Below are 15,297 nucleotides of genomic sequence, written 5' to 3'. Positions count from 1 at the left end.
GAGTTGGTCAGTTTCTGGCAGCAGTAGTAACAGTTAATGCCTTAAATAATTTCTTAATGATTTGGTGAGCCCTTTGTTCCTCTCTCAGTTACTTCACTGTTACAGTTTGTTCAAAGGACACAACACTGCGCTGAAAATACTTAAAATGTGGGTGCAATTCAATAATGTGCCCCGTCAGTCATGTAAGTCATTCCACTGGCAGCTTTTGGTTAAGGTCATCTCTGATGCTGATACTTTTATAATGTAAATGATGAATTTATTAAGAATAATGTTGGGCTTTATTCAGTTTCTGGCAAATTCCTACTTTCCATGAAAGACAAAGTATTACTGGCTGACAGTTATTTTTATGACAATTAGGACAATAGTCCTGCATTTTGTTGTCTCTTGGTAAACAACAAAATCCCTCTCCATCATTATTGAGTCAATGTGCTTTATTTTAAAAAGAAATGTTGTTTTCCCAGCGTCAGATTGCGATACACTTGGCCCAAATGGCACATTATTATGGGTAAATAATGCTGACAGAGATGTGCCTCTTATGTAATTGACACTTCTCACGTTTTTTATGGACACCAGAGAGGAGGAAGTGCCTAAGGGTGGATGTTGGATGGGGGAGGGGACAAGCACGGGTGATTAATGCTGTGTGTACAAAATAGAATTATTCCTCTTAATAGCAAAGGAAAACAGATATAGTCTGGCCTTAGTGCAACTGAATAGGATGAACTGCCATACTTATTTCTGTCCTATGACCTGCTTTATCTAAAGCGGCTGTGACTGCCAGTTCCCTGACATGAATGTGCATGGCTCTTCAGTCGAAGGACAGAAATGCCTCCTTTTAAAAAATGAAAAGGACTTGTGAGGTATAAAAGGAGAGGAGGCCACTTTAGGCAAACGGAGTGCTAGCAGCAAGTCTGTCCATTTTCCCCTTTGCTTGTTCTGCCTCAGCTGATGCCATCAAAAGCCTGGGAGTGACTGTTGTCTGATAAGTAGGACACACGTGTGTCGTGCTTTGCCAGCTTAGGCTTTGTGTGTGACAGATGAGACGGTATAAATGATAGTTCGTCAGCATTTTTTTCAAATATTACCACACAGCTTACCACATGTCTTTAGCTTTAGATAGATTTTCATCAGATCTCATTTTTATGTTTTTTGTCTTCCAATAAATAACAGTCTTCACCCTATATTTTCTCTTTAAATATGAGTTTATTTCAACATCCATTGGATGAATTGTCCCATCCAATCAAAGCGAAAAGCAATTGCCAAACATTGCACACTGATTCATAACAAGATGCATTATCTCAGACACCCAGGCCAGCAGAGAGTACCTTTAAGCCTGCAATTTAACACTTTTGAAGTCTTGCCTTTTTCACCAAAGTGTTTTATATGCTGTACACACACCAGGTGTATGTGCAAGATGTTTTCTGCTGCAAGCCAGGCAACCACAGACAGTTGGCCCCTTGATAAGGAGAGCACCTAGTGACAGTGTTAAAAATAGTCACTCTGAGGAGAGACCAAGCATACCTGCTGCATCCTTGCTCTTTTTTATTTATTTTTTTACAGCCTTTTTCAGAAGTTACAATGAGGCCAGCAGTATTAAAACTGAGAAGGCACTTGCTTTGGATGGGATGCTGCATCAGAACATTGTTAAAATGGTCTCATAACGCTGATTTATTATTCACACTGATATATTTATTTATTGCCACTGCTGTTAGTTGTTTTTCCACACAGATTAATGTATTACACGAAGCTATGTTTCCTGTCCCAAAAGAAGGAGTAGGACCCCGCCGAAGCTTTGTCAATGTACCTCCTAGTGCCACACTCTCTCACTACCGCTTCAACTCCAACCTTCTCTCTATTGCACTTTGCCATCAAAGGGAAGTTTGCTGATGCACCATACGACAGATTGCAAAAAGCAGTGGGTGTATTTCCTTGTCTTTAGAATGAAGCACTCTGCTTATTACAGATTAGTAGGTCAACAATCCCTATTATCAGAGGGCTTGATTTATGAGGAGTTCTGCTCTGTGGGGGCTGCTGAAAGCCAAGTATATTAGCCAGTTACAGCTTGTGCCAAAGGCGTCTGCCAAGAAATCAATAAGAAACTTACCAGCTCCAGCATCAACAGCAGAAAAGCACTGATGAAAGGCTGAGGGAAACAGCAGTGTTGTCCACAGGCCAAAGGACATCTCTTCAGTCTAGCTATCATAAAATGTCAATTTCAGGACTACTTGGATACCCTGTGACTGGTTTCTTGCTAGGACAAATGATACGGACTCAAATTAATTGATGAAATCGTCACATTAAATTGTTGAAATTAGTGCATTAGTGTGGAAATGCAAGAGTGACAGGCCTATACTTTCAAGAGCAGTTTGATTGACAGTGTATTTGTTTAACCATACAGTGCCGTTTCATGGCAGTTATACATAATGCACAGTGGATTGTGCCAAATCTGTATGTCGGATGTGAATACCAATAAACATGTCAAATTTGAATGAATGTTTAAAATATTTAGGTTTCTTAAAAAAGTCAATGTTTAAAGATAATTTAGCCAAATGTGAATGGGCCCTTTCTCTAAGGTGTTGCTGAATGCATAAATGCAGAATGTCTTTGGCTGTGAATAAAGTGAACTGGGCAATTCTTTGTAAAGCTCTGCAGATCCAGCCTAATGCAGCCCGCCTGTGTGTCAAGAGCATAATTTCCTGACTGCTGTCATTGTGAAGGTCTGGTAATCCAGCTCACAGGCTAATCGTGGGGAGCAGCCTCTCCCATGGCTCCGTGCTTGGGGCTCTTGCTCTTTAGTCATAAAACAGATTTAATTAGACAAAAGGATGATGGCGACTTTCCAAACCCTGTGGCTCTGATGTATGGCTCTGAGACTGTGGTGCTGTGAGGCAGTGACTGGTGTACGGGAGGCAAATGTGATGAGATTAGGTTTTTTTGTTGAGTGTGATGTTTTTTGTTTTTTTTATACTCTGATTTTGAATTTGCAGGGTAAATGATTATCAGTTGCAAGGTTGGTGCAATGGTGGTGTATAATGTTTATTCTCCTTGATTGGCCTTAGTTTGGCATACAAAACACAATGCTGAAGTTTAACCCCTTTTGCACACTTTTGTAATTGCTTTGTCCATCTGTTCTTTGCTCGGGTTGAAAAAGGTTATTTATCATGTTGAGACTTGGATCTGTGGGATACCAGCACCTGGAGAGGTGTGAGATTGCAGGAGAGAGAGGGAGAGAGAGAGAATACAGTAGACCATCAGAGAGATTCAGGAATGCAAGGCCACAGCTCAGCCATCTGCGAACACTGCTGTTTGATCGTACTCTATCAGTCTTAGTTCACAGTCCCTTTCAAGTTTGTACTGTTAAAGGGGAGCAGAAGCTGAATGGGGAATAGGCCACAATGTTTGATTTTAATGAGTTATGCAAATGTGTTTTTTTTGACAATCCTGCAGCTCTTTAACAACCTGTGAATTGTTAAGATGTGTTAATTTCAGAGTGCAGTTATCTTCAGTGGCTCAAAATGAATGCCGTTTGCCCCGCATTGATGCAACTGATTGCCGTAACGGCAATTATAGATATGTAAAGTATGTCAAACCCCGATTGTGATTATTTTATTTCATCATGAATCAGTTTCTCTTTCGGAGTTGTGAAATTGATCGGTTTTGACATCCAAGTGCGGTTTATCTAATATTGAAAAATTAGTTGTTGTTTTTTTCATACTGTCTCAAATTATGGTTATGGCAGCTCAGGACTTCATTGCTAGAAAGATAGCATCAGTGCATATGAGCTGCCTCTGTTAAGGCTAATTTGACAGCTCTATAAAATTACCCTTCCTATTAAAAGTAGGAAGAGCTGCTGTTTGTGACTACTGGATTCTCATTTGAATGGCTTCGGCAGTGATATTATATTATTTCTGATTAGCATATGGATGTAACAGGAGCACGTTCCTTGTTAGCTGTGATTACCTCTTGCAAGCATGACAATGGAGAAGAAGGAGAAGTCGAGGGGTGCATGGGAATTTTAAGGCAGAATACCGGCACACACAGGTTTGTCATCTAACACAAAAAAGGTCAGCCTAAATAATATACCCAATTTAGTCAACAGATAGATTTATGAGCTGTTCTGTATTCAAGATAGAGTGGTGAAAAGTTTGTACAAAGAAATAAATATAACCATGTGTAAGGTTTATCATTTATGTGGACCCATGTGACGACTGTTTGTCCAACTTCAAAGGCAAACATAAGTGAGGCTGAGCTTGCGTCAGATCACATAAAACTGGGGTTTAATGATTTATTGACTTACAAGATTATCAGCATCATGCACTATGCTGATGAGGCTTTGTCTGTCACCGTTGGGAACCAACGGGATTATGATATTCCTGAGTGAACCACAGCTGACTGAAAAAAAAGCATCTCAGCAGCAATTAAATTAGATATGTCAGTGTCAGTTCTCATCAGCTGTAATTCTGCTCGCCGTGAATGTTTCTCAGTCAGTGGAGCTTTTTGCAGCAGTGCAGCTGATCTTTTCTTGAAGTGTTATCGCTGCCCAAAGTCTCAGGGTAGAAAATGGGCATTTGCATTTTCAACCATGCTCTATTTGCAGTAGGTGGATGCAAACAGTCTTTTATTTCCAAATATCTAGCCTGACAGCCTTGGACAGTTGGAGGGTTGAAACAATAAATTATTTAATTCTAGTTACTCGATGATGACGTTTTATCAGATCATTTTAAATACCAACCCTATCCCTGTCTTCCTGTTTAGACAACATTTATCGAGTATGATTGCAACAGTGTGATATTTTAGGCTTGTTTGTGGGGGAAAAAATGTAAATGTCCTGCACAGATGGATTGTAAAAGCAGGCCTAAGCCAGGGTATGACAGAGAGTAGATTGCATCTCTTACCAAAGTTCAACTCAGCACATGAGCCCATGAACTGTGGTATTCATTTATGTCACTACATCCTGAATCACTGCTAAACTCTAAGACAAAATGTCTGTGTTAAGAAGCAAATTGAGATTCCTCTTCTTCTTATATAGTGCATGAACAGGTTAAAAAAACATGTTTGTTAGTGTGTACATGTGGCCATTGTGGTTCCATAATTAAGATGTATTGCGTGTGTAAAGGTTCATATAGTTTATCTTGTGGATAAAGCAGTTAAAAGTTAATGGTTTCATAAACAGGATATGTGTGCGGTATATTCTCCTCCTCTGTCCTGTATATCAGAACTGCTCTGCCCGGCTCTGCAGAGGCAGGCGCATTGCTGTGATTTGGTCTGCTGGGTTGCTACAGACTGTTTTATCTATTGACAGCTTTTGCTTTCCTCTCCTCTTAACTGTCTGTTAATGGGGCTTAGATGCGATAAGAAGTGTGTCTTCAGAGGAATAATTTTTCAAACTGATAACATTGCTTATAAAATGTGATTAGCTCTGTTGCAAGGTAAGCATTTTTTCTTGCGGTCTTACAAGTGTCGTAAGTTGTAGTGTCTTAGCAGCGAGCATGTTGATATAATAGATCACAAGCTCCTGTTGAAAATGTCGTTGATGGTTAATATTTCTAATTGTTTTGGTTGTTTACATTTTTCAGCAATGGTAGTGCAGGATGACGACTGAATTATATTACTTTGAGTGCTATGGCATTACTCAGCATATGAGAGAGTGCTGTATTGTACTATGGTCTTATCTATAGATAGTGTCAAAGATGTCTTTAGTAGTGAAAATATGAGAACTATGTGTTATCTGCTGCAACACACTACATCATTGATTGATTTTTTCCCCACTTATATTTGACATCCATATAATTTCAACTTTAAAGTTGCAGTCTAAGCCCACAAAACACATAATTGAAACCTGGTATGACATACACATTTATAACAAGTATTCTGGTACTAAGAGTATTAGAGAAAACTTGGTATATGTTTGTTCTTTTGTGTCCAGAGTCTTGTCAAACAAAAGAGTTAAGGCAGTTATTCCAGTAAACTCAGTTTGTTTTCAACACATTCTAAGCCACAACATATTTGGGCAATTCAAACTACCATTTCAGTGTAATCCAGTTCCTGATCGGGCTACTTTTCAAGGTGTGCTTTAATTGAGGGAAATCTCAAAGAACCCAAGTAGGAACAATAATTCTGCAGGAAAGCTTATCCACTCCTAACAAATACATGCCAATACGTTATGGCTAAAGCAACAGCGAAAAAAGCAGTGGCTGTGACAGACACACCATTCACCCTATTACAAGACACTGTACCATCAAAATGATTTTGATTTTGAATAGTTGAATAATGTTGGTTTAAGTCAACATGAAGCAGGAGGTCGTAATGGGTAAGCCAGCTGCTTAAAGAAGCAGCACTGGCATGAAAAGCAGACTGTGCTTTTCACTAATATGAATATGATTGTATATTACAAGTTTGCTGGTAGCCAAGTAGTTTGTGAATGAGCCACTGATGATGGAGCAGCTGATCCTAATCAGCTAATGCAAGCATTACTTGAGTCCTCTGTCCGGAACAAACCAATGCCTCAGTTATCTTGTTGAACAAATACACAACTTCAATATATTCTGATATCATAAGCACTAAGTTTGAAATAGCTTTGGCTTGGATCTGTTATGACTAAGGCTCATTCAAGTCAGGCATTCCACGACAAGCCCCATTTTTCTTATCCTGAATTATGAAATAGTCCTCTCAGCCTATTATCAACTGTATATATAACTGAAAGCCTTCAATTGTATAAGCGATATACCAAAGGTAAAAAGAATATACTTATTGGGCTATTAAGGTTTTTATTTAATTTTGGTACAATGTGTTTCCTAATCATATGTTGTTTGTTTGATTACAGAAGGAATGGCTGTGTCTGAACTGCCAGACTCAAAGGGCTTTGTCGGGACAGTTGGGAGACTCTGGAAAAATGCCCCAGCCTTTACCTGTATCTGCCAAGCCAGAGACTCAGGCCACATTGACAACCAAAAAGGCAGAGCCTCAAGCTACTCCTACAAAGGCAGAGCCCACACCTGTAGCCACAAAGTCACAGCCCTCACCTGCTGCCATAAAGAAAGTACCAACAGTTCCAACCCCAAAAGAAAAGACGGATCCTACATCTGTCAAGATGGACACCACGGCCAAGGCAGCCACTGCACAAATCAAGCCAACAACAGAAATGGTTTCTCCTGTTGCAGCAGAAAAACAGCCTTTAGCATCCACAGCAGAACCCCCCATACCACCTTTGGCCCCTGTGCAAGAGGTAGTAGTAACACCAAAGGTTGAAGTGCCAAACACAGATATTCCCAAGACTGTAACAGTGGGAGATAAAGAAGGGTTGGCAAAAATGGAGGACAGCACAAAAGAAAGTTACAAAACTGAAGAGTCTAAACCTGACATTTCAAAAATCAAAGCTGAGGCAGGTGTAGCTGTGGCTTCCTCTTTCCCAGCGACTGAGGCTACAGTTGTACCTACCTCCGCTATTGCTGCAGAGGATGCTATGAGTGGGATTATTCCAGCTACTGAAACACAGCCAGAATCGTCTGCTCCAGAAAGGATTGTTAAGGAGGTACACCTAGATGATCATATCAAACTGACAGTTGAGGTGAAATCAAAGTCACAAGAACAGCTACCAGTGGAGACAGAGCCAGCCATAGCAGCTGACCGCAAGGAGGTGGTTGATAAACTGGCTGAAGAGAAAATTGCCATCACTTCAACTCAAGAGACACAGCCAGTTTCTTCAAACATGATCATAAAGGTAAATATGGGTCCTTTTGACTGACAAACAATATACTGTTTGCAAACCAATCGTTTGTTAGTATCCTTTGTCCCTCTGTTTTAACATATGATAGCAGTATGAATAGTGTGATGACAGCAAAAAAAAAACTGATAAAATTTGTGGAATCTTGTCTCAGAATTCAATTTTGTTTAGTTTGTTGATGTTTCTTCTGTAATTTCTTGATTTATATTGACAAGACTTCATGAATGATGCATTTTTCAAGTCGTTTAGACATTTGTTTTTAGCATTACTCTTAATAGCATCCTGCAGTTACAAGTAAGAACTTGTCAAATATTTGGTAGTATATGCTTTAGAAGTCTAGCCCTTGTATTGACCAAAAGTTTTTTTTTGTTTTTTTTCTTCATATTTTTAGGACCAAGAAGAAACCAAGAAAGAGCCACTGAAAGAAAGAAAGGTGTCCCTTCCTACAGGGCAGGTTGAACTCGAAAACATAGTTGTCCCTGCAGCAGCTGAAAAACCTAAATCCAAAGGAGAAGAGCATGATGAAGACCAGCCCCAGATTTTACCCATATCCCGGGAAGTGGAAGAGGGGCAGGTGGTTAGTGATACAAGTAAAGATAACATAAATACCTACCCATCTATTTCAGTAGAGGAGGTGGTGACAGTTGAGAGAAGGCGCCTAAGTTTTCAAGCAATGGATGAAAGCAGTGAAAGTGAGCTCACACCCTCACCTAAGGTCCAGAGGAGAAGGCTGACGGTGAGCCATGTTTCATCCAGCAGTGAGGACATCAAAACTGAGAGTGCTGACTCCAACGCAGAAGAAGATGAAGAATTCATCCGCAGGCAGATTATGGGTATGGGTGATGAAGAAGAAATGTCTCTTTCAGAGGATGAAAAGAAAAAGGATTTGGCAAATGAAGAAGCTCTCAAGGAGACTGAACTTGATAATGCTACAGTGATACCAGAATCATTGGCTAGAAAAAGTAGCACAGATAAAGAAGATAGCCAAGCCAGGATAAAAGTCCTCCCTAAAACTGACACTGCAAATACTCAAGAAGTGGCTGAAACAATACCCAGCACTACTCTAAAGAAAGCTATTCCAGTCATGAGACAGAGACAAAGCACTGATGAAGAAGTAGAGAGCATCACAGAATCACTGTCAAAGGGATCATCTAGTGTTCAGGCATCTAGCTTTACTCCAGGATCTTCACCTACATCAGCCTCATCACTGGAGGAGGACAGTGATAGTAGTCCCAGTCATAGGAAAATTAGTGGGGACAAACGGCATCGCAAAGGTAAGCACAGGCAGCAAACTCAGCCTCTCCCTACCATTGAAGACTCCTCTGAGGACGAAAAGATGAGGGAAGAGGAGAAGTCTAGGAAGGACAAAGAGGAATTTAGGGCCAATGACCAACCCGTGTCTCCAACTGAAAATGCTTCCTCCTCAGAGGATCTGAGACAGGTTAGAGTAATTGATGAAACCAGCAAAACATCTGGCTCTGAGTACTCTGCCAGTATAGAATCAGAACCAGAGGCTAGGCGAGCTGTACAAAGAGGAAGTAAACCTTCACCAACAGTGATGCCGTACATTCCCTCTGATCCATTTAAAGAAAATGATACTGTAACAAAATCATTGAAGAGTGCTGAAGAAGCATATGAGGAAATAATTCAGAAGACAAAATCTATTCCAGGGGAGAGTCCTCCTGACATTGAGCCCCTCTATGGAGGAATGGCAATAGAGGACTATCTTTATGAGTCCTTAGTTGAGGAGCCTGAGTTTAAGATTATTGTCTCTCAAGAGGAAGAACTCAAACAGGATACTTCCACTGAATCTCTCAAAAAACTCAGGTCCCCAGAGGAAGTTTATGAGGAGATGATGCAGAAAAAGAGAGAACTGATAATGATAGAGCAAGAGTTTCAACAGGCCCAGACAGCCATGGAATCTTCCTCATCAGGTGCGTCAGTCACTGGGCCTTCATTGGTTGCTGAGACCTGTGTGGTGACCATACCTACAGAAGAGATATCTATCACTGGGCAAACCGACATGCCCCTCCCAGGCACTGAAATTTCCGGTGAAGTGCCAGAGAAGAAAAAGAAACGACCAGCACCTCCACGCCCCTCTGAACCTCCTAAGCGCTCTGAGGTCCCTGTTGTTCCTAGTACGCCTAGTGGATCTATAGGTTTTGTTAGACCTATGGTTCCTCAAGATCCAGCACTCAGAAAGGCATTGTTCCCTATACCAGACCTCAAGATCACCCAGTGTTCATCCGGGGAGGAAGAGGATGACAGTCTTGCAGATGAATATGGTGTTGGCATTTCCTCGGACATTACACCCAGTGATGATTCTGAGACTAAAGAAGATCCATCCACAAGCCCACCTTTATCTGATATTGTTGAGATGGAACCTATCTGTGTGGTCTGTGAAATTCCTGAGCCAAAACCTATTCCAACTCCAATATCAGCCCCAGAACTAACCACTACACCGTCCCCTGTATCACCAGTGTCACCTCCAACTTCACCAGCCACTCCAGATTCCAGTTTGGCTTCTAATGCTACATCTTCATCCTCATTCCAGGCTCAAACACCTCTGTCACCAGATTCAACTCCACTGTCTACACCAACACCTCCAACTTCATTCGTAACCCAATCACCTCCAGAGATCTCACCACCATCACCTGCCTCAGCTGTAGTTTCTCTTCCCGCTCCAAGCACAGTTATAGTTACAATACCCGATGTGGTGTCAGATCCATCCAAAGCTAAAACAACTGCTGTCGGTCAAGCTTCTAAAACTGATGCTGCAACTCCAGCAATAGTGGGGATGTCTACTCATGTACCTGTTGTGGTTCAAATGCCCGACTTGGTTTCATCTCCATCTCAGGAGCCTGTTGAGGGTCCAGCTGTTATACAGGTCTCAGCACCATCTCCAACACCTGTTGTTGTCTCAGCCCAACCTACAGTCGTAGTTGCAGCTACACCTGTTGCAGTCTCTACTCCAGCTTCAGCCCAAGTTGTTTCTGCTTCTGTCACTCCGGCCTCATGCCTTGGGCCAGTCATAGTTCAGATGCCTGACCTGGTTTCAACTACATCTCCAATCTGTGCACAATCCCCACTACCAGTGTCAGCACTCGTAACTACCCCAGCTCAAGTACAAGCCAAAGTTGTGCACTCAGTCCCTGTACAACCAACCATCTCCTCTGTGAGCCCAGTAGTAGCCTCAACTTTGGCTCAAACAGCCCAGGTTCCTGCATCAGCCCCAGCATCAACTACTATTGTTAAAAAGAAGGTTCCACCCCCTCCTCCCCCACGGTCTACTTCAGTGTCATTACCTGAGCCTAATACAGAGCTGCCACATGTAAGGACTGTTCAGCAAGTCACCCCTACTGTGACCACTACGGGAGCTACGGGAACCACTGTGGCTGGCCAACAAATGCAGTCTGTAGCTGTGGATATACAGCCAAGAATGGAAGAAATGCAACCAGATGATGTGGATGTACCTCAAATAGTGACCCCAACCAGACAAGGGCATGTAGTCATCATAGTGCCCAGTATGGAAAACAGATCTCTGCATGGACAAATTCCACAAGACAGAGCTAGCACAGGGCCAATTGCTTCCACTCTTTCTGGGCCATTAAGTAGTCAAATATCCACACACCCTGTTTCGAATATACCAAGTACAGACACAGCTTCACTATCCACAAAAGTGTCAGCAGTGCCAGTGGGTTCAGCTCCACCACTTCCACCTAAACCTATGGTAGGGTCAAAGGTTATAGACACAGTAGAAATACCTGTAGCAGATACACCTCCACCACATCCTGCTACTTCACCGAAGCCAACTGTTTATTCAAAGCCACTAGTACCCACTGTGCTGGCAATTGCTACAACAAAAGTAGAAGATGTTGGTGTTCCAACAATTGGCCCCAGTCAAACCAAGCCTCCACCACCCATACCACCCAAGCCTATATCAATTCCTGCAGGACTGGTTTTCAGCCACAAGCCAGGAGAGAGTGTCAAGCCACCTCTTTCAATGGTCCCCAAAGCTGCAACACTGCCCAGGACCAAAGAACCTCCAAATGCTTTGTCACTTAGCCTGACACGACCTGTGGAGTCTAGGTCAGGTGCAACATCTCCTAAGTCACCGTTGTCTCCCAGACATGCCAAATGTTTGCAAACCTATGTTGTGATAACTCTTCCATCTGAGCTTAGCTCACCACCAGAAGGAATAACAGTCCAGGCACCTGTAAGACGAGGCTCCATCCCATCTACAAAAGTGTCAGAGGTACGGACCACGCCTTCAGAGCAGAAGACACCCACTGAGTCATTCTCAGCACCGGCAACAATTAGGAGAGCCTCTGTCCCCACTGTAAGGCATCCACCTCCTATACAAATAGCTCCAACTGTGGTGGTACAGCAAGTGACACCCCCTGAAGGAGTTACTGCTAAAGTGCAAGACTCTGTGCCTTCTGTAGTGCAACCACCATCATCTGTGGATGTCACCATAGTGTCATCAGGTCAGGACATATTTATTCAGGCAATTAGTGTGCCTCCTCCAATCAAGAAACCATATGTGCAGCACCACCACCAACAACAACAACAACCAATTACTCAGCCACTGCCACCACCCAAAACAATATCTGAGGTCATTACAATGCCCACAGAGCCAAAGATACTTATTCAACCACTAACAGTCCAAGCCACAGCAAGAGCACAAGCTATACCATATGTTGCTCAGCATCCAGACATAGCCTCAGAAGTCATAACAATTCCACCAGAGGTTTCAGCTGAAGCACTAATGCATCAGCCCCTGATACCAACAGTACCTGTACAGCCACAACCTTGGACAGATGTTGTCACTGTACCATTACAGCCTGAGGTACCTTTAAGTGGGTTAGTTCCCCAAGATAGACCAGCTGGAGTCGCCTCAACTGTGATTCATCCACAAAATGGAACTCAAATAGAAATGCTACAAAAAGAACAGGATATGCCTACTGATGTCATTGTCACTGATGCAGTCATAATAAGATCACCAATACCAGAAGTGAGTCAGCGAATTCATGTTCAACAGCAACATGTGGTAGTTGAAGGTTTTGACAATACATATATACTCACATCAGAACCACAAACTGTTCAGCCTTTAGAAGTTTTGCCTTTATTTACAGAGCAACTATCCTCACAGCAGCCACTTATTGTAGAAACCGCAAAGTTTGAATTACCTACAGAGGTTATTAAAACAGACTCAACTTCTAGGATACCAGGAGTAACAACAGTATCTCCAGTACCCCATCCTCTACCTGTAGTAGCCCAAGACACACCTGAAAGAGTTAAGTTAATGCCACTCACTACAGATGGGAAGATGACACATCCTACAATTGGTGAAGTATCACCTGTTGTGATGGAAGTCCAACAAATGACAATGCAGCCAGAAGTAACTTATATCCCGCAAGTCTACGAAGCACCTACATCCTCAGTCACACCATATTCAACACCTCCAGTGGAGGTCATTGCATTACAGCCTGAACGCGAAACACCCAGAGAAATTCTGACAAATGTTGATGTAAGAAGACCTTCAATAACATCATCAATTATGCAGCCCCAGACAGTGGTTGGGATGCCAGTTGGAGTTATTACCACTGAGGAAATGACCAGTAGGAGAAGGACATCTATATCATCTATAGTACAGCCACCATATACTACAAGTGAGATATTTACCTATCCCACAGAGTATGAAATGCCTGCACAGGTGGTTACAACTGAAGCCTTTGCTGCCACCAGGAGAGCATCCATAACCATGCAGCAACCACCTCTTTCACAGATAGTTAACATGCCAGCTGAAAGAGATGTTCCATTTGATGGACATGCTTCTCAGGTGCTGTACAGGAGAGAGTCAATTCCTTCAACAGAGCAAAGACCCCAGGTATTAACTTATTCGTCAGAATACGATCGCCCTCTGGAGATAATAACCACTGAGGCATACACCAGGAGAACTTCAATACCCACTGCACATGACATTCCACAGGGTGTATCCGTGGCTCCAGTCACCATCACTAAAATTCAACAAGAGTCTATTGAGAGCCAAGAGATTAGAGGACCAGAAAAGGTGGTCTCCAGCATGAGTCACATGTATTCTTCCTCAATTTCCACCTCAGGCCAGCCTCCTGAAAGCCTGCCTAGCCTGGTCACTCAGGTGGTCACCACTGAGGTCCAGAGGACTACTGTTTCTGTTGTCCATGAAAGACTTCCACAAGTCCCTCCACCCAGTGTAGCAATCAATATACAGCCAGATGTAGCTAAAGTCCAACCTCTGCCAAAACAGAATGGGAAGATAATCTACCCTGGTGACGTTATCGATTTGCGTACCATGAAAGTTGGTATAAAGATGACTGAACAAGGCATGGACCTGACACCACCTGAGTCATGTCGACAGTCTTTTTCAAGTGATTCAAGTGGCCGTCAAATCACAGCAGTGCAACCTGAGATTGTAAATCTTAGTGCAGAAATCACCCCTGCAACCACACTGTCAGTTGTCTCTGACAGCATCACAATAGTCACATGTACAGCGACCATTGCCTCTTATAAAAACACACCAGCGGAGAAACCACTTGATTTGCAGGGCCCTGTTACATCCTTGCCTCTGCCTCTCACCACATACAAACCATTTGAACCGCTGGCACAGATTGTATACAGACCTGTGAACTCCCACGCTGTAGTCAGTGCTGTAGCGTCCACAGCACAAGACATACCCATTAATCTTTCCTATGGAGTGTCCCCAGGGGGCAAACAGCCAACTACATCAGTCCAAGCAGCTATCAGCAATGGAGGTCCTATCCTTTCTCTAGAGGCTACAGGAGCCATGGACCTGTCAAACTACAGACCAGTGAGAGCTATGGTAGCTTTGTCTGGCACAAGTCCAGGAGTAGTGACCACTGTTGTGGAGGACGATGGGACTCCAGTAGACCTTACAGCTGGAAGGAGGAATGTGTGCTGTGATGTCATTTACAAACTACCATTTACTGGAAGCTGCAGAACACAGCCTCCAGTCACAGCCCAGCCGGACAACCGTTTTGGCTATAGAGATGACCACTACCAATATGATAATGCTGGACTGTATGGTATCAAAGGCATGAATGGTATAAAAGCCTCAATGTCTGAGACCAACCTGACAGAGGCAGGGCTCTTCTCCTATGACCCCAAGAACGACCAAGATTATCTTCGTGGATCTACAGATGATGCCATAGACCTTACTGCTGCCAAACTTTCTGCTGGTACGTATGAGGGTGTTTCTACTTGTTTGCAGGTTTTTTTTATTACCATCCTCTATGCTTGCTTTATGGGCTTGCATTTGATTGGTTCAATAGATTTGAAATGTTTATTTACAAGGTTCTTTTTATATTCAACTTATATTGTTAAGTTAAATAATTTGCTCACTGAAGGCATGTTTGTTTGTCATTTAAGTTAATTATGAATTCCTGCTTTCCTGTAATTGTTTTATTTGCATTCCCCTTCATATGCATGTTTTTTGTACTCTTCTAAGTGTTAATGCCTGTTTTGGTTTGTTTTTTTGTTTTTTTTCCTTTTGTCTTCATACAGATGCATGTGTGTGC

General features: G+C 42.5%; 1 protein-coding gene across 7 annotated transcripts in view; it reads left to right on the top strand.

Moving 5' to 3' along the window:
* Nucleotides 1-15,297, top strand: part of pclob (piccolo presynaptic cytomatrix protein b) — a 63,210-nt gene that overhangs the window by 20,707 nt on the left and 27,206 nt on the right. For all 7 annotated transcript variants that reach the window (XM_030426013.1, XM_030426017.1, XM_030426016.1 and 4 more), the window contains 2 exons: nucleotides 6,821-7,717; nucleotides 8,112-14,958. In XM_030426013.1, coding sequence (XP_030281873.1) covers nucleotides 6,821-7,717; nucleotides 8,112-14,958 — 7,744 coding nt within the window. The remainder of the gene's footprint in view (nucleotides 1-6,820; nucleotides 7,718-8,111; nucleotides 14,959-15,297) is intronic.

The sequence above is a fragment of the Sparus aurata genome, chromosome 8, assembly GCF_900880675.1.
Source record: "Sparus aurata chromosome 8, fSpaAur1.1, whole genome shotgun sequence".
NCBI lineage: Eukaryota > Metazoa > Chordata > Actinopteri > Spariformes > Sparidae > Sparus > Sparus aurata.
The sequence above is the reverse complement of the archived record's forward strand: the minus strand, read 5'-3'. Positions and strand labels throughout refer to the sequence as shown.